This window comes from Anarhichas minor, unplaced genomic scaffold (genome assembly GCF_050575085.1).
Source record: "Anarhichas minor isolate MPS153535 unplaced genomic scaffold, ASM5057508v1 ptg000051l, whole genome shotgun sequence".
In the NCBI taxonomy this organism is placed as follows: domain Eukaryota; kingdom Metazoa; phylum Chordata; class Actinopteri; order Perciformes; family Anarhichadidae; genus Anarhichas; species Anarhichas minor.
The window spans coordinates 3,859,815-3,885,731 of NW_027466497.1; the positions used below are offsets into that span (position 1 = coordinate 3,859,815).

The 25,917-nt window shown below is 44.0% G+C and overlaps 1 protein-coding gene across 6 annotated transcripts in view; it reads left to right on the forward strand.

Annotated features, from left to right (window-relative positions):
• The first annotated feature begins 216 nt into the window (after positions 1 to 216).
• The window catches only part of LOC142972093 (triple functional domain protein), a 70,928-nt gene continuing 45,227 nt past the window's right edge, over positions 217 to 25,917 (forward strand). For 5 of the 6 annotated variants that reach the window (XM_076112893.1, XM_076112894.1, XM_076112897.1 and 2 more), the window contains exons 1-2: positions 218 to 666; positions 15,649 to 15,699. In XM_076112893.1, the coding sequence (XP_075969008.1) occupies positions 597 to 666; positions 15,649 to 15,699 (121 nt within the window). In that variant the 5' untranslated portion in view covers positions 218 to 596. Of the gene's footprint in view, positions 667 to 15,648; positions 15,700 to 25,917 lie in introns of all 6 variants that reach the window. The other variant, XM_076112898.1, reaches the window with a different exon arrangement.

A 25,917-nucleotide genomic window follows, 5' to 3' on the forward strand; every position in this document is an offset into this window, starting at 1 on the left:
TATAACAAATTCAAATTAAAAAATAAAAGAAAAGGGAAAATAAAGAAAAGAAACAAGAGACAAAACAAAAAACAAAAACAACTGGCTCATATTCTCTTCATAATATTAGTTAGTCTAAGATATTATTTGCCTTTTGCTTGTCCATGTGTAGTTTTCATAACTGTTTTTTCGGTTGTGTTTTTTTACATGACCGATGTTAGACGCGCGCGTGCGCGCACATGGTGACCGCCGTCGTTCCTTGATGACCCATCGTCGGCTCATTTCCGAATGCTTACGGAGATTCACCCCCTCCCCCCTCTCACCCACCTCCCCCGTCTCCTCCCCGCTACAGCTACTCTCCCCTCGGCTCAGCTCCGAGGAGGAACCCGGTGCCCCCTCGGCTGATCTGATCGTTTCCAATTACGTTACCCCCCAAAGATGGAGGTCTGCAGATGGCACCACTAGCGTCTACGAGTCCGTGTTGTGTCTTTAACGACGCTTTTGTCGGGACAGAAGTGATTTCGTGCCACCCTTTTTGTCGATTTTTTGTTGGGGGGGGATATCTACTTTTGGGAGTATAACTGAGCTCCTCCAAGGGTTCGGGTTGTGTGGCAGCCATGAGCTCCGGGGAAGGAGCCGAGGAGACGACGAAGGACGCTAGCGACATAGCGACGTTCTTCAAAACCGGTAAGCCGAATAACGAGTCGGAGAGGTCTGACTGAGCACCGCTGAGAGCTGCTCCCCTCTCTGGTCCTCTGGTCCAGCGACGCGAGGGGACATTGTTCCCGTCTGTGTTGACTGTTTTTGTGGGTCTATATCTCATAAATGTCACAGCTGTTGTTATAAATAATGTGTACAAAACACAACAATGACCAACAAAGTATTGGACATCTCTAAAAATCGGTGTATTTGCATGTATTTCTCCAACTACATTACCAGATCCGTCCAGTCAGTTGTAGACAAGCAACGTTAGCTAAATCGCTAATAGTCCGAGTTCCATCTTCGGACACCACCTTGTCACAGCTTGGGTAGCTTTCCGTGTACTTTTCTCCAACAATACCGTATTCTATGTGTTTTTCCTTTTCCACGGCACTACCACAAACACAACTGCTTGCTGTCATGAGTATGTGGAATATAAATTTGACCCAGTAACATTAAAAACGGTTGGAGAATGAAAAACACTGGGAACCGCAAATGTATGTTGTTTGTCCCGAGACAATTGGAATCAAAGCGACTTTTTATTATTTAAAAAACAAACAAACAGACATTTATGATTGTCTAGATAATTTACTAGTGTCTAAATTTGGACTTTGCTGAAAAACGAGAGAAGAAGAAGAAGCAGCTCAGGGGCTGTCCGATAATGGACCAAGCGTGTTAATAACTAGTTTCAACGTTAGCTTTCCAATGCTAACCTGCTAGCTTAGTGAATCCTGAATCAGATTTAAGTGAATCCTGTCTCTGCCTGGTTAGCTAACAAATGCTAGCTTAGGTTAGCGTCGCTTAGCTTGCCAGTGAGTTGACAAAGCTCGCGTCTATTCCAAACTGCTTTAGTGGTGCATGAAGTACAAACACAGACAGTGTATTTAAAGCCACTATTCCGTTAACTCGTTGTTGTTGTTTTTTTGTTTTCCGTGCTGTCAAAAAATAGCACGACTGTGGAAGCTATGTAAACAATACATGGCGTGGCACAGATAGCCTGGGTGTGTGTGCAGGAGAAGCTAGCTGTGCAACATAAGCTATCAAGGCCAGAAGGCTGCCTGCCTTTTTTTAAAATCAATAACACGGTCTGGTGGTTGTGATAACACCGCAGAATGACACTGATTCACACATGAAATGTTGCTTTTGGACACGATTATATGTCGCCCAGTTTTGCATGCACGGATTGCTAACGTTAGCTAAGTAGGCTAATTAATCAGTAAGGACTGTGACTTGGAAGTCCTAACACGGGCCTACAGTGATTTCATGGGCTGCAACAATGGCTCATAAAATGTGAATTCCAGGGGTCCTAGCAGAGATTAAAGGGGGTCCTAGAAAATATTACATTTTATTTCACCCAGCTGACTTTGCATAGTGAAACCATGTGGAAGGATGTCGTATTTTCTGCCTGTTTCCAATATAAAAATTGATACCGTCTGTGCAAAGATTGACAATACATGTTGTAATTTAAGTTTCCTGGGACACAGTTGAATGTAATGGGGATCCATGCGTGATCGTTCATGGGTTTATGGCCTGCACTTTAATATGCCAGATAACCCTCCAGCTATGTTCAGTGACTGCAAGTAGTAAATTAGATCAAGTGCCTGTCATTTCTGCCAGTGTCATCATCTAACTCCACTCTCTTTTTTTGTAACACTAGCTTACTGGTTACATGTATTTATTCATGAATCAATAGCTGTGTAGTATATGTGTAGTGGTAGTTAACCTCTACCAGTGAAAGTGATACTCAAAGTGATACTCAAATAGGAAACTGTGGCTTACAAGAGAAAATGAAAAACTTGAAGTTCTGTCGGAGGGGTGTAAACAAGGAGGAGAAAGCAGAGTATTGACATCCAGCCCTCTGGCTCCTGTGGTTTTGTGTTTAGCGAGATAATAAGCCACCGAGGGAATTTCAGTATCCATATTGAGCTGATCTGATGGCTTCCTTTTTTTAGGGAGAGAGAGAGACGAGAGGCATCCTGTAACTCACTTGCGACCACACTCTTTGTATGTTTTGTTGATGGTGCACAGCTGCAGCCATTCTGCCTCACTGTTAATCAAATCTGTTGCTAATTTGTTTCATAATTAAGATGTTTAGATATGCCGCTTTTTCTTATTAGCACAAGGCCATCTGCAGCAGTCTTAGGTTGCAGTTTAGAAAAAGCTCTTTGTTTACCAATTTACCAATGCCGGTCTGTACATGAAGCATCCTCTTGTTTGCCACAGTGATGGGCAGACATGGAGGTCCTGCTATACATACCTTTACCTCATCTCTGATGTTAACCGAGATCTTAACTTAAACAGGACAGTTACCTAACTGAGGGTATCTTTTTGGGATCCACATTTATGTGCACTTAAAGCTAAACATGGCTCACTGGCACACAACTACAATTATTAACCATAAGCTGCTTTCTTAGTCTACTTATCTTTTATGAAGATCCTTTAGGAGCATATGTGTTGTTTTTGTTTCTCACAAACACCTCGCCGTGTTGAACAAACCTCTGAAGCTACACCCAACACAGATTATGATGTCTCTGTTGCCTACTTAGCTCAAATATGACTTTTTTTTGAGGTGGAACTGCTGATTTGTCCTTTTTGCAAGATATTGCTTCAGTGTTTTTACAATCCCCTGAGAGAGCCTGACACCACCAGTAGTGGTCTTACGTCACTGAGTGCAACAGGACAGCGAATGACGAGACCACCTACTATATGAGATAATGATAACTATTTACTGGAAACACGAGATCGGATTTTTCAGTCATGCCCATGTTCTTTTTTCCAAACTGTGTAGCTACGTTACTGCCTTTGGTAACACTTTTATTTCTGAGCACGATGTCTGGTTTTGTATTTTACACAATGTAAGGAAGCTGGCACTGAGTAAATGTGCATGGTTATTAGCTCAAAAACAGTTGAAAGTGGAGCGTTGTTGCTCTCAGAATCAGTCATCTCGGTAGTGAACCCAGTATAGGTCTGAGTATAGATGGTCTACCAATGGCTCTGTACAACAAGCTGGTTGGAAGGCCTGAGTGTCCCGTTAGAGCTCCCCACCTCTTTGTTTTTGCTCAGGAACTTCCTCCTTATAGCTCTGGGAGTCTTGTTTTGACATGCACAGGTTTGAGTGTCTCGCCACAGGCAATGCCTTTCCCCCCCTTCCATCCGTCCCCAGCTCCATTCTCATCTCTTTTTCCATCCTTATGCATTTTGTGTCTTTGTCTTTCCCATGTCCTCCCTCTTTGCTTTCTTCCTTACTCTCTGTCTGACTGCCTGCTGTTTGCGTGTTCATTCGCCAATATCTGTTTCATGTTTTCCTCCCTCTTTCATTCTTGTTGCGTCGTGTTGGGCCTCACTGTCCTAATGCAAAATGACATCTAATAAAAAAAAAAAAAAAAGAGCTTCCCCCCGTCTCTCTCTCTCTCTCTCTCTCTCTCTCACACACTCCTGTCTTCCAGACTGGAATTAATACCGAGGCCTCAGAGCTGTGAGACGGGGAGTTTTGTTGTGGCATGTTGTCAATCATCAGGTTGTTCCACACTAAACATATCTTTGAATACGCTGGTGACTAAGAGGCTGATTTTGTGTTGATTTCATACAGTTATTACTTGTTGGTACTGTAGGGTATTATTCACGATGGGGGGGGAAATAAACCCACTGCCAGGCCTTCATGAATGAACGTTTAGAGGCTGCAACATGCCGTTCACAAGGCCGGTCTGTCTGTATGTTTGAATGAGCATCGGTGTGTGTTTGTGCGAGAACGAGTAGTGAAACAGACGAGCAGGACGAGAGAGAAATCTGATCCAGAGCTTACATTTATGACTCAGGCCCATTGACCCAGGATGAGGCGCACACACACACACACACACTCTGAGACTAATGGATATTGATCCAGGAGATGGAGACTGATTGAGCTCCCTCATTTCAGGTTTCCTCCAGGCTTAAAGCTGCCAAGTCAGACACAGAGCAGAGGCTAAAGCCTAATGCTGCACAAAGCAGATTTCTTTCATCATCCCATGTTCACGGGATGGAAGTAAACACAGAATTGGTGCATCATAAGGCAATGCATACGGACGATAGACGGGTCGGTGTGTTGTCACTTTGTTTCGCTCCTTTCTTGCTCACAGATTTAGTTTCTACTTATTTACTTGACAGGTTGTTCAGAACTTGTTATCGTAGAGAAACAGCCGGTTCCATATCCTGACTTTTTAGTCCCTTAGTATGAGCCACACCCCCAAAACACTGGATCCTACTCGATAGCAACTTGATAGCACCCGATAGCGTCACCAGGTCTTATTTTTATCTGACTGATCTCTTTAGATTCACAGAAAATAACTGTTTCTGTTCCACCGGTAGTTTAATCATAGTTTTTAGGCAACAAATGAGCAGAAATCAGCTGCAAAAAAAAATTTCAGAGCACAGAAATCGGTGCATCTGAAAGACTAAATTTCAGAAGCTCAGGCTGAGTAATCAGAGGTAACTCTTCTCGACACTCGGGCATCATGTGGTTTCGCCGTACGAGTAGCTCCGTGATAGGCAGCCGCTGTTCTGTCTGAATTGCTTTTCACATGCGCTCACACGGGCACTTTCTCTGATTTTTGCCGTCCCCACTGTCTCCTCCATCTCGTCTTCTCAATGTCTTTGTATTGTCGAGGTCACAGCGGTACTACATTCACACACACACAGCGCGGACCATTTCTACTCGGGTACCTCACACACCTCTAAGTTACTGTACGTTTGTGCAAACGAGAGGAGTGAACGTACTCAATGGAAGCCAGCTGGAGGGAAAGATGATGGTTGTGAGATTTTAGCCTTTTTGTTTTAGCCAGGCAACTTCAATCAAGAGCAAATGGATGGCCGGGTAAAACGCTTTTCAAAAAGGGGCCGCAGATTAAGCTAAAACATGAGGCTAAAAAAACACTCTGCTCCAACTGTCCCCTTTGTTGTGGCATTACAAATGTGATGTTTTAGTTAGAAAGGCATTCATCCCTCAAAACGAAGCACAAACGCATGGTAACAAGATGAGCGGTGGCCCAAACCAGCGTGTCCTTAATGGGTTCTCTCTGTCACACTCGTATGTTTGCAGAGAAAATGGCAGAAATATGCTGAAAACATTAGCTGGTTGGTGGAGAGTAAATAATTCAAATAGCTCTCGTTTCCCCTGAGTCGTTGTGTAAACACATAATCTTTCTCATCCGTAGTAACAGGTGCAGGTACATTAAATTTTAAAGCCGAGTAAGCCAACCCCCCCCTCAAATCTGCTGTGAGGTCAGTGTGAGTGGGAGGGTTGGGATTTTTCCTTCTTCTTTTCTTGTGTGAATTATCATCTGTTGAAGGCCGTGGCAGTGTGATCAGAGTTTGTGTTGATCATTCGCGTTCGAACACAGAGTCAACCAGTCTCTCTCGGTTCAATGAGGAGGATGACATGGCGGATCAGGATTAGTGCACGAAGCCTGTTGTGACGCGCTTTATCCAAAACGACAGAAACTGGCCATTCGGAGAGCGTAGCGGGATTGTTTTTGGAACCTGTCCTGCTTTCAGACGACTAGACCAATGCAGCCACAGCACCGACATGCTAACAGCTAATCTCACACCGAGGAAAGTGAAATAAAGCAACTGCTTGAGCAGTACCTATTGCCTGTTTTACACACCTAACAGATGAGTAGCATCACAAGCATGGATTTGTGTTTCTGACCACTATCTGAAGTCATATTCACGCTCCTCCTGGCTGTGTTTTTAGTGTCTCTGACCCCTGAGCTAGCTCTTTAGCTGCTTAATACTCCATTGTGTTTGTCTGTTGGTGTTTAGCAGGAAGTGTACAGCGGGTCCATAGAGGGTTCTTCACTTAAAACAGCTGCCTGCTGCAGTAAAAACAGAATAACAATGCTGTGAGAGAGAGAGAGAGAGAGAGAGAGAGAGAACACAGTGCTTAGTATCAGGCTTAAAGATGCTAAATGCTCCGTGGAGCTGTGGAGAACTACAGTCAGGTGATGGTTCTCTGTGGATTTAACATCACCTGTGATCCTGCTCACATACAGGCACTCACAATCCATTGTTAAAGTAAGAATATTGTTTACATCACATTTAAATGTTAAGCCATGTGGTGCTCAGAAAGGTCAACCCGTGTTCAGTTGACTTTCCGCGGAACATATTTGGTTAGTTTTTGTGGTGAACCTGGTGCCGAGCTGGCACAATCCACCGTTTCTGCTCAAAGCCTTTGTTGCTGCTCTGTGTATCGTTTCACAGGCTTGTGAGGACCGGTCATCTGGGTCACGTTTACTTTGGCATCACAGGATGTATTACTATGTGCAAAGTTTGGGCTTGCCTGCATAGTTTTATGATGTTTTTCAATGTGTTATTAATGTGGTGAGGTGAGCCAAGAGGTAGATTTCTCACAGTGGCAGTCGGGCAGTAACGGTGTCTCGAGACACACTGGGTTTATGGTTGGAACCAGTCGGGTAGAGATTAAACGACGACGTCTTTAAGAGGTCTTAAAATGTGATGAACCCAACCCGGACGCAGACCAGGAAGCAGTCTGTTGCAAAAAAAAGAGGGAGAATCGACCAGGAATATCTACAGATATCGATGCAAGGGGAGAAATAACTGATACAAATTTAAAGTTTTTGACCTCTCATGTTGGGGGTCCACGGAAGAAATGGTCGGAAAAAACCCGTCCCCCCCGCGGATCTCTGGGTAGACTAAACATTGCAATTATTCAATCAGGACACGGTGAGCGAATCCATCAGAAGCCATGAAGTAAACGGCAGCGCTGGAGTTTGTTTGTAGCCCAAAGCATGTCTGATGTCAGCGTGAACTCTACGGCGTACCACAGTAACACAACCCGAAACCAGAACAAAAAGCACCGGCTCGTATTTCAGAGGGAAGGGCATTCACTTATAGTCCGATTTTCTCTCTCTCTCTCTCTGTGATGTTGTCGGCTCCAACGACATCAGGGCAGGTTAGAAGTGAGAGTTCATTGGATTACACATGCTGACCTAATCTAATCTGGTGTTTATTCTCTGGGATTAGTGTGTGTGTGTGTGTGTGTGTGTGTGTGTGTGTGTGTGTGTGTGTGTGTGTGTGTGTGTGTGTGTGTGTGTGTGTGTGTGTGTGTGTGTGTGTGTGTGTGTGTGTGTGTGTGTGTGTGTGTGTGTGTGTGTGTGTGTTCATGAGGTAGAGAGAGAGGAAGGTGGGAATGTGGTGCATACGGTTGCATTAAACAGACGCACACAACATTTACCAGTACCAAAACGTTTTGTTGATACCTTGCTTTGCGGAATATAAACGTGTTTTTTTTTTCCTACAAAACGTTTGATCGAACCGCCGATGTTCCGTGGTCGCCGCGCTCTGTCTCCTCAGCCAGTAGTGGTTACTTCTCTGGTAGGATGAAGCCCGCCTAGCGTAAAGACTGGCAACGCGGGGAAGCGGCTAACTTAGCTCCCCTTGACCCTAATAAAGTCCCAAAATACGCACAGAAATCAAATGCAAAAAGTTGTTTTTTTATTATTTGTGGACTATTTGATGGCCGTAAAACCAAACCCTTTTCTAAAAGTTATTTTTATACGGATGAGATGGTGATTTTGGGACCTTTTGGACACAGCTAGGCTAGCTGTTTCCCACTTCCCATCTTTATGCTAGCCATCTCTTGACTGTAGCTTAATTCTTAAAGGACAAAGATAACAAACTTCAAACTTAAATGGCAGCCTTTATCCAACAATAAGGCCATGTGTAGATTTTAGGCTAAAGCAGTGGTGTAATTCAGAAAAGAAATATACTTAGTAAAGACTGCTTTCTGTGTTCTAGGAGCATGTTATATCCTGTTATGTCCACCAAACAAGCCTGGGCTAGGACCTATGCTATGTCTTTACTAATACCCTTTTCCTGATGAAATGAGTGCATGTAAAGAGGTTTGTATTAGGAGGTAGAGTTTAGTAATCCGTGAAAGTGTTACGGTGGTAACTCTCAAACGAGAGTTTGGGGACAGTTGGAACAGTGGAAATAAATTGTGTTTTGTACAAAAATAAATTGTCCAAATCACTGCTGATTTTATTTATTATATATTCACTTCAACACGCAATAGCATTGCATTCCACCCCGGTGTAAAGCTTCCGTCACTGCCGATCGAAGCTGCAGCCGATCAAAACCTGTAACCACTGCAGAGACTTTTGTCCGGGGAATGAATAATGAACGTAACCTTTCTCACCGAAGGCAAAAGCCAGATGTTAGTAGATGTTTTATTTCCAGTGGGCTCAACAAGCCAATGTAAACCAGGTCGGCAAAGGCCGGTGCTATCAGTGAGGCTTTACCGCTCACGCAGACGGACACACAGGGTTCTGCCCTGATAAGACTAAAGGTCAGCTGATAGGAGCTAATGGAGACGATCTGTGTCTGTGGTCCTGCTGTGGTCCGTTGGGTTGAAGGGTCGATCGTATGCTGCGTTTAGAGATGCATTAAAAAGTTTTACCTCAAGCACAATACTTATGAATCAGGGCAAGGTGTTTACACTCAGAGTAGGTAATGAGAGGGGGAAGTGTTGAGTGCTGTAGTACTATTTTGTGATGTCGCGTAAGAGTTATTGAAAAGTATAATATAACAATGTCAACTATAGTCTGTTCAGTTAACCAGGAAAATGAAGAATTAGGTTTGTCAGATGTTCACTGAAACACACACACACACGCGCAAACCTCTCGCCTCTCTGTGTATTTATAAAAAGCAGCCTGTCCCACTTTTCCCTCTCATCCGCCGCTCTCTCGATTGGTAATTTCTCCACCGTGATAACTAATTGGTGCAAGCTCGGGGAAAAATTTTGCCGACGTCTCCTTGAAACAAGCTGGAACGAGAGAGGGAAAAGAGTCGAGGGGGAAGTGAAGAGGAAAATGGAGAGAAAGAGGAGAAGACAGGAGGTAGGTTGCGGGGGGGTAGGAGGGGAAGCGGGGTGCGCAGGTTGCAAGTGGCCGTGAAATCACGTATACGCCGATAACCATTTTCTTTACGCATTCTTGTTAGCGGAGCATAAAACAATAAGCCCTGGAGTGAGTGAATGATTTTATTGTCCTGTTAGAGGGAAATAAAGAAGTCTATTCAGTGCAGGTGGGAGAAAGAGAGAGCTTGTAAAGATAATGAAGAGAGGAGAAGTGTAGATGTGTGCCAAGCTGTGTTCCTACTGCTAATGAAAGAGGTCAGTAAAAGAATTGAATCAGCTTGCAATTGATTTGGATCAGTGTGAAAGATTTACAAGACTGGTCTGTGCTCCTATTGAGAGAGTAGAAAGCGAGTGAGCGAGAGAGAGAGAAAGAGAGTGTGAGAGAGAGAACCAAACTAGGACAAGTCCTGAAAGACCATTGTACTCTTTTTCTTTGTGTCTCCGGTGCATTTAAAACTGCTATCTCACTGTTGCCCTCCCCATCTCGCTCTCTTCTTCCTCCGGCTGCTCCCCCCCCCCCCCCCCCCCCCCCCCCCCTCTCCCGCTAAGGGCCGGTAACCGAGAGACATTGATCCACTGTAAACATCACAGTCGGTGGCCTTTTGTGTCCTTTTTAAAAGCAAAGGCTGTGCACCGTTGAGGTCCCTGAAGAGAGCTTTTAAAACAGTTCCGCTAAGTCCTGATCTGGAGGGCAGAGCCGGGCTTTTTCATCATTGCTACAGAATCCAATAGGGGCTCTTATGTACCTGGGTTGAACGGGTAGGGAAGTATTTAATGTTTCAACTTCGCCAGGAATGAAGAAGAGCTAGCGAGCTAGTTCACTGTAATGAATCTCTTCAGGGTTACTCGAACGAGCTCTGTGACCGTTGAACCAAACAGGAAGCTGGTTTTAAGGTTGAAATGAATACTGGCTGACTGAATGTAACTAGAAGGCACATTTTGTAGTCACATCTGGCTGATACCGGATCTGTTGCATTAAGATGAGTATCAGCAAATCAGGATCCAGCATATCAGGTTGGTGCAAATATGTGAACAATACCATTTCACAATACCATCACTGCCGCTTGTCGACACAAACGTTGGGTTGAAAAGCAAGTATGTCACGATAGATGTGGTTAAAAGGGAACTCCACATGTTTTTACACATTTTACCTTAAAAAACAGTCCGTTTAGAGTCCGACAATGTTGTAGGAGTGCGATGCTTCTTTTAATGTTAGAGACGGTTAAGAGTCCATTTCAGATTCTCATTCTACCTCCACCTCTTTGATAAAAGACACAAACTTGGCAGATCACTGCTGACCATCGTGGCTGAACGAGCAAAGAAAGGAGCACCAGCTGCAGAAAGTCAGGCTTCACCGACGTCCCCGTACCGATCACCTTGTTTGACTAAGAGGTTATCTCCGAGATAACAAATACACGAAAACCTTTTATTATCCCCTGAAGTTTAGTGTGTCCTTAGTGTGTATTTACGGTGACCAGACATCCCGGTTTGCACACTGACGGTTAGTTTGTCATGCGGGAGTGAAAGACTTTTAGCTCCAGGAGGTCACTTCTTCTTTCGTAACGTAACAGGGAACGAAAATGCTGCGTTCTGCACACACTGCATGAGTACTATTTCCGGTGACGCACGGTGGAGACGCCCATATAAAAGATCACATTAAGACGGACAGATAGCATTATACAATAGCACCCCTATGATAAACAGGGATGGGTATCGTGCCAGTTCTCTTATCGGTTCTTTTTGATTATTTTGTGAGAAACCAGACAAAGAATCAACATTGCTTTTATGTAAACAAATAGTCGTTCTTAAGCAGCAATACATAAAGACTCACTAGACCTCACGCTGAACCGTTAACTCCGGACCTTATCAATACTCCTGTTTTTCACTAATTCCCATTTAGAACCGGGTTTCTCAGGGCATCCCTAATAATAACAATAGATCTGTAAGCGCATACGTGTTTTTAAAAATATGGTCAACTACCACCTCCCTATTTTGATCATCGGGTCCATAAGTCCATACAAGTTTCCCTCTCTCCATCGGTATCTCGCCACCTGCAGCTCGGTGCCCTGCAACAAGAATCCTCTCAGATGAGTCGTCTCTTCGGTACTATATTGTTAAATGTGTTGTCTGTGGCCCTTTGACATTTAAATGTTAGCTAAACCCCTACAGCACTCTCTGCCACTCCACTCTCCAAGACGCATTTGACAGCAGGGTATTGCTCATTGTTCACTCGCCGCCCCATTGAAGTCGGTGTGAGCCACACAATAGGTATGTTTAAATGAAAGAGGGGTCTTTCCTATTTGCGCGTGAGTCAAACGATGAGTGTGCCTGCCGAGAAGGGAAAGGCAGGAGGCCCACAGAAAGGGTGGTCTCGTGTTAACGTGGGCTCAGAGACAGAAGCAGTGTGTGTCGGGACAAGACGGAGCTGTCTGCGGATACAGTACAGCCAGTGTTCAACAGAGCCGGGGTCTACGTGAGTTTACTGTATCTGAGAGCGTTTACATGTTTCGGAGAGAGGGGAGTTTGGATGTTTTACAGGATCGGGACAGTTGCATTTGTTTGCTTTATCATTTCCTCAACGGCCGTTAGATGTGTGTCCGATCTCTTTAACTTCGTCCAAATAGCTTGGCTGATGTTTCAGCGGTTGGCTTAACCTACTGTGGTTGTGTGTGTGTTGTTGTTGTTGTTGTTGTTGTTGTTGGATTAACACTGCTTCAATGGGCCAAATCTCAGAGGAAAATCCTCGGTTCATAGCTGTCAATCTGTCTTTTTATACACACACACACGCACACACAATGTGTGTTATGTCCTTTTTGTCCACGCATGTTTGACTTCTGGCTCGGCTACAACTCCTTTTGTTTAGATTGCGATAAGATGCGGGCCACCACTACTGTAGTCTGGTATTACATTGTTGCACGCTGCGGCTTAAGTGGACATCTTTGGCATTGCAAATATGTGAAGTATGTGTGTGTTTGGTCTTTCTCTTGCCTTCCCCTTTTCCCTTCCTTTCTCCTTCATCCCATTCATTCTCTGTTAAGTTGTCCCAGGTTCACAGCTTTAGAGAAACATTACTCTGAGATCTTTATGCTTCTCTTCCTGTGTGTGTGTGTGTGTGTGAGCTTTTTGCTTATGAACACGAGCCCCTGTGGCGTTGTTGCCTGCAAGCTTGCTCATGTGTAGTTGTCTGTGTACTCTGCTGCTATATGTTCATTAATGGAAACTGCCACCAGCTAAATATTGCTAAAACATGGCGGTCTATTCGGAGAGTTTACTTTAGCAGCCACTAAAGGAAGGGGACCCGTTGTCACAGAAAGAACTATTATATCATAAAGACGGATATAGATGAGAAAATGAAACCGCAGGATGATTTAATATGATAGAGGGGTATTGGTCCTCTTTTTCTCTCTGAAGAGAAAGGTCATGGCCTGTTACATAAGAAGCTACGGTTAAGTTTTTAGGAAGGCAGATATTTCCTGGTAACACGTTTTATTTCTGGTGTGTAGCAGCCACATTGTCGCGTTTATGTCATATCGGAGTAACTTTAATGAAAGGTTTCCCACTCGTATGTTCAGTTCAGCACTAGATGTCGTTCACTAGCGATACCAGACAATCGGAGATCTCCGTCTACTGTATGTTTGGGGATTTCTAAACAGGGCAGTACAGGAGTGCACCGTGGGAATACAGCGCTGTTATTGGTCGACGGAGGGAGCCGGAGATTCTGGAAGTTATGAAACCTGCAACCGCAACTCACATCCCATACAACAAATTCTGCCGCCACACCAGACGTGGGAAACCTTCCCGTCGATAAATCTAATATGACGTGAACATGAAATAAGTTGGATCCCTCTCCCGTCTGCTTGCAAGTGCAAACATGTGAGCGAGATACAACTGATACAACTGACAACTAAGGAACAGGTTTCAATGTTGCCTAAATTAAAACTTGTTGATGTGACCCAAGTAATTCTTTTTCACTGCAACTCCAACAATTACTGGCAAATTATCATGGTTCAGTATTAACGCTGGAGGACTGTAATAACGGGGCATCAACACAGATGATTGCACTCAGAGACGTGAGCAGTAACCCTTTTAATTTGATTTGCTTGTATAAGAGGATGCTAACTTTGTCACAACTGAGGCTCTGTGTTAGTGTGTGTGTTTACATGTTCCTCTTGCTTTAGTGCACTTTGGGCGTATAGAAGTCTGTTTTGTATGTAGAGGGAGGAAACCGCTGAAATCTGTTTTTGAGTCAGTTTCCCCAAAGTAAGCACGTAATCCCTTATCACAAGATCAAAACAACTAGCGCAGCGTTTAGCGCACCACACACTGCATGTACTGTATACTACATTTAGTATAGGTCTCCGTATTGTGAAATACTTGACAGCCGAGATCTTAAGTTCAATGCGACCACCGGCTTCTCTCCGCCTTAAAGCCCGTGAGGTTAAAACGGGAAGTGGAGCCTGAGTCAGAACAGAGGGGAGCGTGTGTCACTGAGTCAGCCAGCTGAGCGTTGTTTACATGTTGACGGCACATGACACGGACCATGTCTTCCTCTCAGTCACAGCAGCAGCTCCTCTCACACATCCAGCTATAGGCTGCATCAATGGGCCGATTGTTGTCTCCGGCTGAGGAACCGGTGGGCCTCGGTCATGAGATGTAGGGTGATGAGAAGAGGACTTCATGCGTGCACCGGTCCGGTGTTGGTGTTGGGAACAGATCGGTGGTCCGTTGGTATAATAACTATGGATGGAGATGATTTTATGCTCAGTGTTTCCTGTGACTAAGACGATGTGGATTCTATCGAGCAAGCTTTCCATCAACCTTATATAATGCAAGTAAACACCTGTGAGGGCCCTCTTTGTCCGGCACAAACAGCACCAGCGTCCCTGTTTGCTGTAAAGCAGCGCAGCAGATTTCTGGCAGTCTGTGTACAGACTTGTTTTTTTTAAGCCACAATAGCACTGATGGCAATGTCAACGTGACAGTGTGTGTTTGTTTGTGGTTTGGAGTGAAACGCTTCAACAACCATTCGATGGATTGCCATGAAATTTGGTGCAGACGTTTATGTCCCCCTCAGGATGAACAAGAAGGACTTTGATGATCCGCAGACTTTTTATCTCGTACCATCATCAGACCACAATTTGTATTCTTCCAATTCTTTGGTTTATGATCAGCGAAACTGATTCATGCGAAACTAATGATATTCCCATCAGCCATCACTCTGCTTGCTTATTAACAGATGTTAGCTTGTTAAGCCAGACAGGCTCAGTACCGGGTCAACCCCTGAGGTGTAGTTACACAATTCACGATTGAAGATGTTGCATGTTATAGTATTTTAACAATAAAGTTGTGCAAATTCAACCTTTTGTAAATATACAAGCGAGTTGTGTTCAGAAGATCCGGGAACATGATCTCATCAGGCTACAGTAACATGCTTGGTATCACTGAAAACGAGAAGTTCTGATCTTTCTAATGCACTTAAACGCACCTTAACTCAAAATGTGCAGCATCAGCTATTAACAGGGAAATAAAGCATTCACATTTGACCGTCGCACTGACATGAATCTATGTTGTTACCAAAGTATTTCAGGCATTTGTTATTTTTGCCCAAAACAAAGGATTCTACTTACTTACATGTCCCCAAACTAAAATAGAGCACATGATGAACCTGCTCAACAATAACATGTTAGCATGCTGATATTAGCATTCAGCTCAAAGCACCACAGTGCGGCCGCACTGAGCTGCCAGCATGGCTGTAGACTCTCAGCCAAGTTTGCTCCTAGTTTGCTGTTGTCGTGGCATTTTGACCATTCTTGGGAACTTGGCTTTGCATGTGTCAGCAAAGTAGCGGGAATAGTGTTGAGTAATCTAGATATAAAACACCCTTTTCTGGCACAATGACCCATAAAGTGTAGAGGATTGTAATAAAACCTATTTCACAACATGTCATCACTGGTTTGTTGTCTATTCCTTTTAATCCTCCTCTCTATTGTTGATTTTTGCTAAATCTGCGCTATTTCTATGTTGGTAATTAAACCTTTTTTTTGTGTGTGTCCCTACAGATGGCTCCCTCCCTAAAGAGCCAAAAGGAGACGTATCGAGTCAGATCGCAGGTAAAACAAACACAAACAGTGATTCAACATTTTGCAGTTTATTTTCCATCCTTTAATATGTAGTCTCACACACACACACACACACAAGATTAATATTTCAGTGTTCCCAGTGACAAAGACAGGTCATTGTCACTGTAATTTCTCACATCTCCCTGACTCCCCCCCCCCCCCCCCGTCTCCATCCCCCCCCCCACCATCACATACCATGTTTCCCAGCCTGTGATTGGTTACCTGTGTCTAGCACATCTGTCGCTGCGTCTCTCCAGCAGGCTCTCCATGATGAGTGGAGATGGATGATGTCTGTAGCTTTCTTTCTCTGTCCTTTCCAGCCCTCTTGACTTATTATTTGGTTGTAGATTTGATACCTTCTGCTGTCTCCTCCATTAATGATTATTCCCTCTTCCTAAATTGACCTTTCTTCTGAGTCACACTTGATCTTCCCGTTGTCTATTTATGTAATATTGACCAAGTCAAAAAAGGATGTTGTGATGGTTCGTTCCCGCATATAAGATGGATGATATCTGCTCCTCGATGTTGCTTCCCTCTGATGTGACATTTTGAGGAGACGTGGCCACTTTCATATTGAAGATTATTACTCTCCTGTGTGTCAGTGGGAAGTTTTAATATTTTATGGACTCTGCTTTCTAGTCTGAAAAGGAGATACGCAAAAAGATCGACTTTCAGTTGCTTTGGTCTAAAAACTCTCGGCAGTGTCGGGCTTAGAAAATCAAAACCCTCAAACCCTCGCTCTAAAGGAGGGCAGTGAGTTGGCAGGTTGCTCTGGTGCCCGGGGGCCCACGATGGAGACGGCTCTAGCGCCTGTAGAAAAAGGCGATGAAAACAACACGAATGCAATTGCATCTAGACAATACTTGGCTTCATTGTTACTGTTCGGCCTGTCCGTGCAACACTGTCAGGGCAGTGTTTTTCTTAAGCTTCCTGGTGCATGCCAGTGATCACTTCCTGGTTTAGAAAGGAGGGGGTGATGGGAGATAAAGCCTGTCCATCTGTTGGCCTGGCCTCCTCAGCCACTGGTCTGACTGGGCGGCTGAGAAGTGGGTTGCAAGGGGAGGAGTGGGGGGGGCAGTGCTGTTATGTAATAATGTTAATGCCTTTGGACCTTGACAGATGTGCCGAAGACTGGAGTGCTTTCCAAGGAGGACTAGTGCACTTCCGTCTCCCTGGTAGTTTGGTCCAAATGAACCGCTTGTGTGAATCTTCAGGAATCGATCTCATTCTGCAAGCTGACATTTCATTCGGTAGTCTCCTCCAGATGGCGTGTCTGTGCCGATTGGGATAGCTGAAGCAGAAAAAGGGGGCTTGTTGTTGATGGTGAACTGCAGCAGGAGTCAACAGCTGAAAACAGCCCGACAGTGTCCGACATACCGTGTGTCGCACTGAATCTCAGCTGGTAACAGAAAGAAGTGTGGAAGTATTTACAACACTAAAAAAGTGTCTGTTTTCCTGTTTCTATCACAGTAATATCAGACTTTTAAATATAAACCGTAGTGTTGCAAACGAGGCTTTTTCTCCGTCTCGTCACGGTTTGCCAGAATGACATCATGTGGCATTAAAAGACCCGAACAAATGAACTCTTGGCTCCGATAACAAGCCGTCTTTTCTCTCTCTCTCGCTCTGTCTTTCCTCCCTCCCTCCTGCCTCCCTCCCTTTCCACTCCTCCCCTGCTGTGTTCGGGTCGCTGGGGTAACCCTGGCCTGTTTGTCGCTCGGTTAGCCTACCCTGCTATTAGAGGTCTGGACGGATGGAGAGAACAGAAAGAGGCGGAGGTAAAGGAAAGATGGTGCGCTCTTTCTTTCTTTCTTTTTTGCCCAGGCCAAAACTCAGATTTGGGGACAGAATGAGGAAAATGGGGGAGGACGTGGAGATTCTGAGCAGAGTGGACTGGAAACAAACACCCGGGCTGAGCTGTTGAATCGCTCACGCTGAGCTTCTAGATAATGATACCCCGCTTTCAACGCAGCATGAAATCTGTCCTTCACAAATATCTCTTCTCAATAAAATTGCCCCCTTTAGTCCACGCTGTTTCTGTTGGATCGCACCAGACGGCTGGCCGGAGGAGTCATTCCAGTGGTGTCGAGGAAGATTTTACTCATAAGTTTAGAGGTGCCAGTCTGTCATATTTGACTCTAAATGGCCTTAAACTGCCCAAAAGAGCTGCTAGCAGAGTGTTTTAGTGTCTCATAATGCAGCACAGGCTTTCATGCCCCAGTGACTCTGTCTCATGTTAAATAATAAAAGATAATCATGAGACCATTAAAGAGAAAAATAAACGTTCACGTGTAAGGCAAATACATAATCTGTTAAACGTTTTATAAAAAAATGGGAAAATGTTGATAGTGACTTGGCAGCTAAAAATATGGATGCATATTGCGCAATATGGGGGGGGGGGGGGGGGGGGGGGAGATGGACAAACAAAAGTGACACATGCATGAGTCACATTTATCTGTCAAAGTTTTATTTGGCTGGCTTTACGTTGCCTCTAGGGTGTCGGAAAAGTCTTTAATGACTGGAAAACAAACGTGCTCCACATCTACTGTCAGACACATCTGCAGACAGTAGCACTGCGTTTCTTTGGATCTTGTAAAATACATCCAGTTTAGCAGTAATTGACAGTTTTGCTAAATGCCCCCCCCCCCCCCCCCCCCCCCCCCCCCCCCCCCCCCCCCCACCCCGGGGCTGTGATTGTCCAATCAAGGCGGAGTAACCGTAACTAGGCTGGAGCTGCACGAAGAGCCATTCTCAGCATTTAAAGAGTTTAGGTGGTTTATTTAGGAATAGGTGACACAGTATGTTCATCTGCTGTAGCATGAGCCACATCGTTTAGCTTGCCCAGCTCACTAACTCAGTACTTAAAGTAGCAACCAGCATTACTCCAAGTCCAAGGAGCACTTCATTTTATTTTGTGGGGTAGTGAGTGTAGGCGTAAGTTAGCTACAGCTGATCAAATCTGCTCGCGGCAATTTTCCTTTTTGGAAGTAAACAAAAGGAAGAAAGAAAACTCGACAGGTGTACATCAGAAACTTAAGCTCAGCAGACCGTCCATTGACTGCTGCCCTTTGGGCCATTTTCAGATTTTCACATCATGAATCCATCTCGGAGCGCATGCCGGTGATTATGTTTCATTTTGACCATATAGTACATAGTGATGTCGCTCACAGGGTTGTAATTATAGGGAGGGCAATGACTCGGAAACAACTGTTAGACCACGGGACAAACAAAACATGAGTAAAATGTTGTGAAATCAATATAAAAATCTAGTTAATTGCATTTAATGTTTCCCACAGTGAAAAAGCATGCAACCCAACAAAACCAGACTAGCTAGCAGCATCTATTTATATATTGTTTTATAACCAAGTGATCAGGATTTAAGTCAAGAGGTCCAGGTCATGGACGCCCCAATTCCTGTCCACTCCCTCAGCTTTAAGGAATCCCCCCACCCACCCACACACACACACCCACACACACACACACACACACACACACACACACACACAGACTCCTCAGCAAAGGAATTTCTGGCACGCAGTGAATGTGGGAAGTCCACAATTATGCAGGGATGCTCCCACATGTGTCCGGTGTGGGTTTCTCTTGACCCCGTAACAGCTGGTTTAGAACCGACAGCGTCCACGTCAGCTGCTGCGGAGCCATTATGAGATTACGCCTGCATATAACTGCTCCTAAATCAGATTTTTCTTTTTCGCGGTATGTCGGCAACTTTTCCCCCTCCCTCCGCTGACTGACCGTACCACCCGTCCCATCTGTCCCGGTCCAGGCAGCTGTTGCATTCTGTCCATCTTTTTTTTGAAGCGCGCACACACACACACACACACACACACACACACCCACCCCCCAACCCCTCCCTGAGGTATTTGTCACAGTCTCTCCGGGGCAGTCTTGTAGTGGTTGTTGTTGTTGAGTAAACTGCTTTGTTGTACGAGCCGGCCTAACGCCCAGTTGACCTCTCGGATGCCCCGGCGAGTCTCAAGCCTCTGAGGTGCGCGCGCTGAGTGTTGACATATTGTGACACACACGACCCAGTTTACAGTCCTGACCTGAACGATGAACTGACCGCGCTGTAGTAGTTTCCATACGGAGAAGGATTGATGGACATTTCTGGCATTTCCCTCTTTGCCCTTTCTCACTGAGGGGTGCAGCCACAGCAGCGGTGACTGCGTTTCACCGCCACCCACTTCACACAGGACCAGTGACCCAGGACACATTGGGACTGACGGTCGATTTAGGAAAGGTTGATCTAGTTAATGGTGCGTTTTTGTTGTATGGGATCGATGAACTTCCTGGAAAATACGGTTCACCTCACCTTCTGGAGAGTAAATTCTTCGGTTTCTCTGAATTAAGACGTCATGGATAAGGTAATAATAACCCTCTTAGCTGCAACTAATGGCTTATTGATTATGAACAAAATGAGGAATGTCGTGAAATTACATATTCTTGTGTTTCACACAGTTGCCTTCATGACTGTTGGGTAGGTATCGGGAATCGATACTTTTAAGGTATTCATAATAATAATTATATTTTATTTGTAAAGCGCTTCAAAAGGTATTCAAAAGCATTGTACATGCTAAAAACAGAAACAATAAAAGCAATAACAACATATAGAGAGATTACATTATAACGGTAATAAACAAAACAACAACTTACATAACTAGCATCACACGGTTAAAAGCAGATTTCAATGCAGCGCCAGGTTTAAAACGGTATCTGCGTTAGATACTCTTTGTACCCAAATCTAGAGTAAAAACACTGTTTATGGTTTTGCTTGCAGCCGATCACCACAAGTGTTCATCGATGTAATGCGACGTGTGATTGGCCCGTTACCACCGCAGCTACATCCCATACAGTCTGTGGTGGGTTGAAGTCGAGTACGGTGTGTTAGTCTGAGTTGACTTCATCGCACCGAGAGGCCACCAAAACATTAGAAAGTACGGTCAAAATGTTTAATTGATTGTCAAAATATAGTTACTTTTTTTGTTTTTGTTGATGACTTATCAATTAATCCAATATTTACCGCAGCTCTAGCCTCTTAAGTCAGCAGAGGGACTAAGCAAAATCACAATAATTTCAGTTAATATAGATATTTTATCATAATCATGAGCAACATTGCCTCGTATGTTTTCATAACATCAGAAATTGTTCTCTCAGAATTATAGCCCAAAAAACCCCCTAAACTGCTTATTATCTCTTAATAATGACATTAAATAACTGGAAGATAATAAGTAAATAAATCTGTGACTTCTACATAATGAGCTGAAAACTTTATGAGCAACTGTAATCTATGATCGCGCATGCTGCACTTTAAACCTTTATGATGTATTCTGGGGGTAAACTGTGAAACATTGACATAGACACACACAGATGTGTACGCTGCCCAGTACAACCATCATCTGCTACTGTTGGTCACTGACTCACTGGATCGGCAGCAGAGGAAGGAAAAGACTGTGAAGTGTGTTTGATGTTGTGTGTAAGCCTCTCCTGCACTGTCAGGGGTTCTCCTCATCAATCTCAAGTCTCCCACCTGAAGCTAAGCAGCTTCCCAGGGTGCACAAATGCAGAGCAGGCATATTGTAATGATTGCCCCTCCTACACATCGAGGATTACCTCCAGGAACCTGCCTTTCCTAAAGGACGGGCAGATTAGCGGCTCACCTAATGCCGCGTGGGGGGGGTTCACACCGACTCTGAATCCACACAGATAGCCGCGCTCCTGCTCGGAAAAATGTTTGCACCAGCTTTTCCGCGTGCGGGCGCATAGACAACACCAGAATTGTGCGGTTTTTGGTTGTCTGCCGGTCTGGAATATCTGCCCTCAGGAATCTGTGGATCAGCCTCAGCAGCTGCGACTCTGCCCACAGAGGACCGGGTCATTAGCTGATGGTAGCAGCAGGAATATGTCAAAGCCGAACAAGACGCAGCAATTTTTTGTCAAATTTGTGGAAGAATCATCGGGCATGGCTTGCTGGGCAACCAATCACAAGTGGCGGAATGCCCAGACAGGCTCCGCCCTCATCCAGTTGACAGGTACATACAACGCTGCGAGTGGTGGGTGTGTAAGTAGATCTACCATGATGTCATCGCCCTCCTCTCCTTTTTTACACTCTTCCTCACCTCCTGCATCTACAGGATGTGAGTTTAACTTCTTCTCTGGTTCCAGTGTCTTACATGCAGGGTTCGACGTAAGGGCTGAAAGGTAGCCATTTACTTTTTAACGTATAAACAATAAGGACAGAAAAACGTGCACCACGAAATTATTAAATTTTTGATATTTGTTGCATTAGTGATGTCTAAAAACCGGAACCAGACAACGCTGCTTGTGACAAGTGCGCACTGGCATCTGTTTTAGAGACAATGGTGAAGCAGACTGAGTTGTTTTACTGTGGGGTGAAAGGTTCGACTAACCCGTCAACATCAAACCAGATGAACCTGAATGGAAACGTCTCTCCGAAGTATCCCGCCATCTTTTGAGCTCTACTGCAAACATGTACAACATACACATGACCTGTATATGAGTCACAAAGAAGATTCGCCTGCTTTTCTCTGTTATTTGACAGTAAATTAAATAGTTTTAGGACCGTTACAAGTCATTTGAAGGTGTCTCCTTGGTTCCTGGGAACAATCGTTTAAATTATCGAATAATCTGCTTGTTTCCTGATTAGTCATGTGGTCTATAAAATGTCAAAACATTTTATAAAAAAAATCAACTTCCTAAAACCGATGTCGATTTCTTCAAATAGTTTAAGTCAAACCAACAGTCCAGAACCCCAAGATGATCACTTGTCTTATCACATGAGACTAACATTAAAAAATGACTTCAACACTTAATCTGTCATCAAAACCGTCCTCTTCGTTTTCTACTCATCATCCTCATCCCTCCATTGACAGGAAGTACATTTTACTTGTTTTTATTTCTTCATATTGTTTTAAATGAAATGAAAATGACGCTGAAAATAAAGATGGAGAAGCACAACAAAGGAAAAGAAGGCTGGAAGGGAAGAGATTGGAATGACTGTCATTACCTGTCATTTCCCACCCTTTCTCCTCTAACATCGTTTCTTCACTCTCTTACTGCCTCTTCTACTCCTTCCTCTCTCTCTCTCGCTCTCTCACACGATCTCTTCTTTTTTTCCTCAGCCTAGTTACGACGAGATGACTCGACTCATCTCACATTTTTGTAGTTTCTCTTTTCCTTGTCCGCTTCTTTGCTCTTTTTGTTCGCTCATCATTCATCCAGAAGACAAACCTTCTCCAGCGTGTGTGACCCGGCCGCTCTATATTTAGCTGCTGTGCCACTTTTTCTTTCTTTCCCAGAGCACCGCATAAAGCACACGGAAGTGATGTGTCTGTGTGGTTAAACTTACCTTTTGTGTTTGGCAGAGGATGAAAATCCACCCCCGAAAGTACTTCAACACAGTTACTGGAGGGTGTACTGTACACGCTCATTGTCAGGCTATTCATAGAAATATGTCATCACGTATGTTCAGGTATTTCAACCCGTTCCTCCTCCTCTGCGTCTGACAGTTTGTGTGTGTATGCGAGTCCCGCAGAGTAACTGACGTAGTTTTAAGAGCGAGATGTTCCACGCAGGGAGGGTTGAAGGTGAGGTGGATGGGTCAAACCAAACGGGACTTTCGATAGGTAAACCAATGTTTGTTTACTGAAAGTTGACATTTTGTCACGTCAGTTGTTATGTCACGTGTGTCGTTAGTCAAGTCAGCCATGCTCTTTTCATAAACCTTTTCATTTTTTTGCCTAAACCTGACTTCCTGTAAAGTCTGAATTTTATTTTGAAAAGACACTATGCATGTATATTAACACGCCGTCACTGAGACGTACTAAACTGACGTTAAAGAGGTTCGACGGGCGTCGTAGTTTGAAGCTTAACTGACCAATCGTTGTTATTTGACGCATTGTGAGAATATGCTGGATGTCTCCAGATACACTGCCATTCAAAGCAGAACATGTTTCAGGGATGTAGTCAATGAACCGTGTAATCATGAGGCGATTACAGCAAGTGATCCCGTGTAGAGAGGCGATTACGCATCAACAGTCAATCACACGGGATGAAAGCGTCACCATGAAAGAGCCACCGATAACGGTTTCACTAACGGTTGCATTAGTAATTCAGAATGCATTTAACTGACTGCAACAACTTTCTTTGCACTTTTCTGGAGCTCGTCGAAAGACATTTTGGAAGATGGAGGAGATCACTAACTGAAGTAGCAGTCGATGAAGGAACATTAAGGTTTTAATTTGCAAAGGAGGGAAAGGTTTCGTGGGTTTTAAAGTGTGCATCTGTTTTGTGGTGTTTACAATAGACGGAGTGTATCTGCACAGACCTTAATCTTGTGACTGTTAAATCTGACTGTACGGTAGTGAATTCACACAGAGCTACAGAACACTCACTGTGTGCTCCCTCTAAACGCACACACACACACAGTGATTTTCTGCTTGTCATCGTGTCAACATCACATCAGGTTTTTTATTGACCTTTTGATTTTCCTGCTGGCATGCAGCCAATCAGACAACAAGTTTGTGGCAAACATCAAAGATGGTCTTTGCTTTAGAAGATGAAAAACCTCCATGCTGAAAAGATGCTGACTTATCTATTTGTGTGTAGTGTATGCACACCTCTCTAGAATCAAACAACGGATGTTACTACTGTAACCAATGTGTACTGATATCGCCATGTTTCCTAAGCAGCTCCTACAAAGAGCTGCAACAATTCAGATTAGATAAGAGAGACTTTACTGTCCATCTGCACAGAGTAACGACGAATGAGTGATGCAATATACAGCAGCAGTGAAGCAAACATTCAGACTTCATATACGGTGCAAGGTACAAAAACAAGACATTGAACAGTTACACACAAGACACAAAACAAGGTGTCAACATGTGGTGCAATCGACAGGACTACTGTACCAGTCTGTTATAAAAGAATAGAAAAAAATATATATACAAATGAGTGCATGAAGAAGTTTAGATGATCATTTCCATTATCAATAAATCTATAAAATGGTAAAAAACAAACAAAAACCCCCCAAATGTGTTAATTAACACATAAAGAAAAGGACTTCAACACTAAATCATTAAAAGAGTAAACTCTCCGTTGTTTGACTAATTGATTAATCGCCTCGGTATATTCTCCATTTCTGACTCTGAAACACGTCCCATTGGATGAAAAGCCCATTTGTCTGGGATCCCAAAAACAAACGGCCATTGTTCTGAACATACACACAGGAACATCGCTAATTATTCTGCAGAATGACGTCGTCGGACCGTCCCGATTTCTTTATCCCACCGGCGAAGGCGTGACCCACCACTCTGCCTGTTGTTACTCGATGGCCTCGCTGGTTGGGCTGGGTAGGGTTAGGCATGAGGAGTGAGATTAGTTAGGTTTAGGATAAGAAAAGCAAGACCACCACGTAATTTTGCATCATAATCAGTTGTATATTAGTTATTAATTCTTCATAATTAGTGTTTATGTTGGGGAGTTTGTCTCTGAGTAATAGACCTCTGTAACACTAGCTGTATATTTTGTTTGTTTTTCGGGCTGTTGGAAAGAAATGGGCTTTTGGTCGCAAGGATTTTTGGACCATTGGGGGTTTTGGAATAATGTGCTGCCATAATAATGACATGGCACCATCTTATACATAAGGAGTCCTTAGCTGAAAAACTATTTCGAACTTTTAATTTATACTATTTGTTTGAAAACCATAACCCTGATTATCAAATATATGTTAAATATTTATATCCCTATAAATATGATCCCCTGCTCTCTCCATAGAGAGCGATGTCTGGTCGACGTGTGGCTCTCCGTCTGCAGCCTCCTCTCATGCATCATCTTTAAAGAACTACAAGCTCACCCACAGGAGCGCAGTGGGAAATGTAGTTGATCGCGGTAATTTGTTTTTTTGTTGCACCCAAAGGGAAGTCGGGAGACAAATGAGAAGAGGAAAGAGATGCAAAAATAGACACGTCCCGATTCTCATCCATCTCCTCCGGTGGCGGAAAATAATTAGTATCTCATTAGCATACCGTTATAAACATGACGACATGCTGAGAGCAGAGACTGGAGTACAATTTACTGTGTGTGCGTGTGTGTTTGTGTGTTTGCTTGCATCATAGTAATAGGGGAAGGCCTAGAGAGAGATCACTTCCCTTTACAATTTACTCATTATGTGAT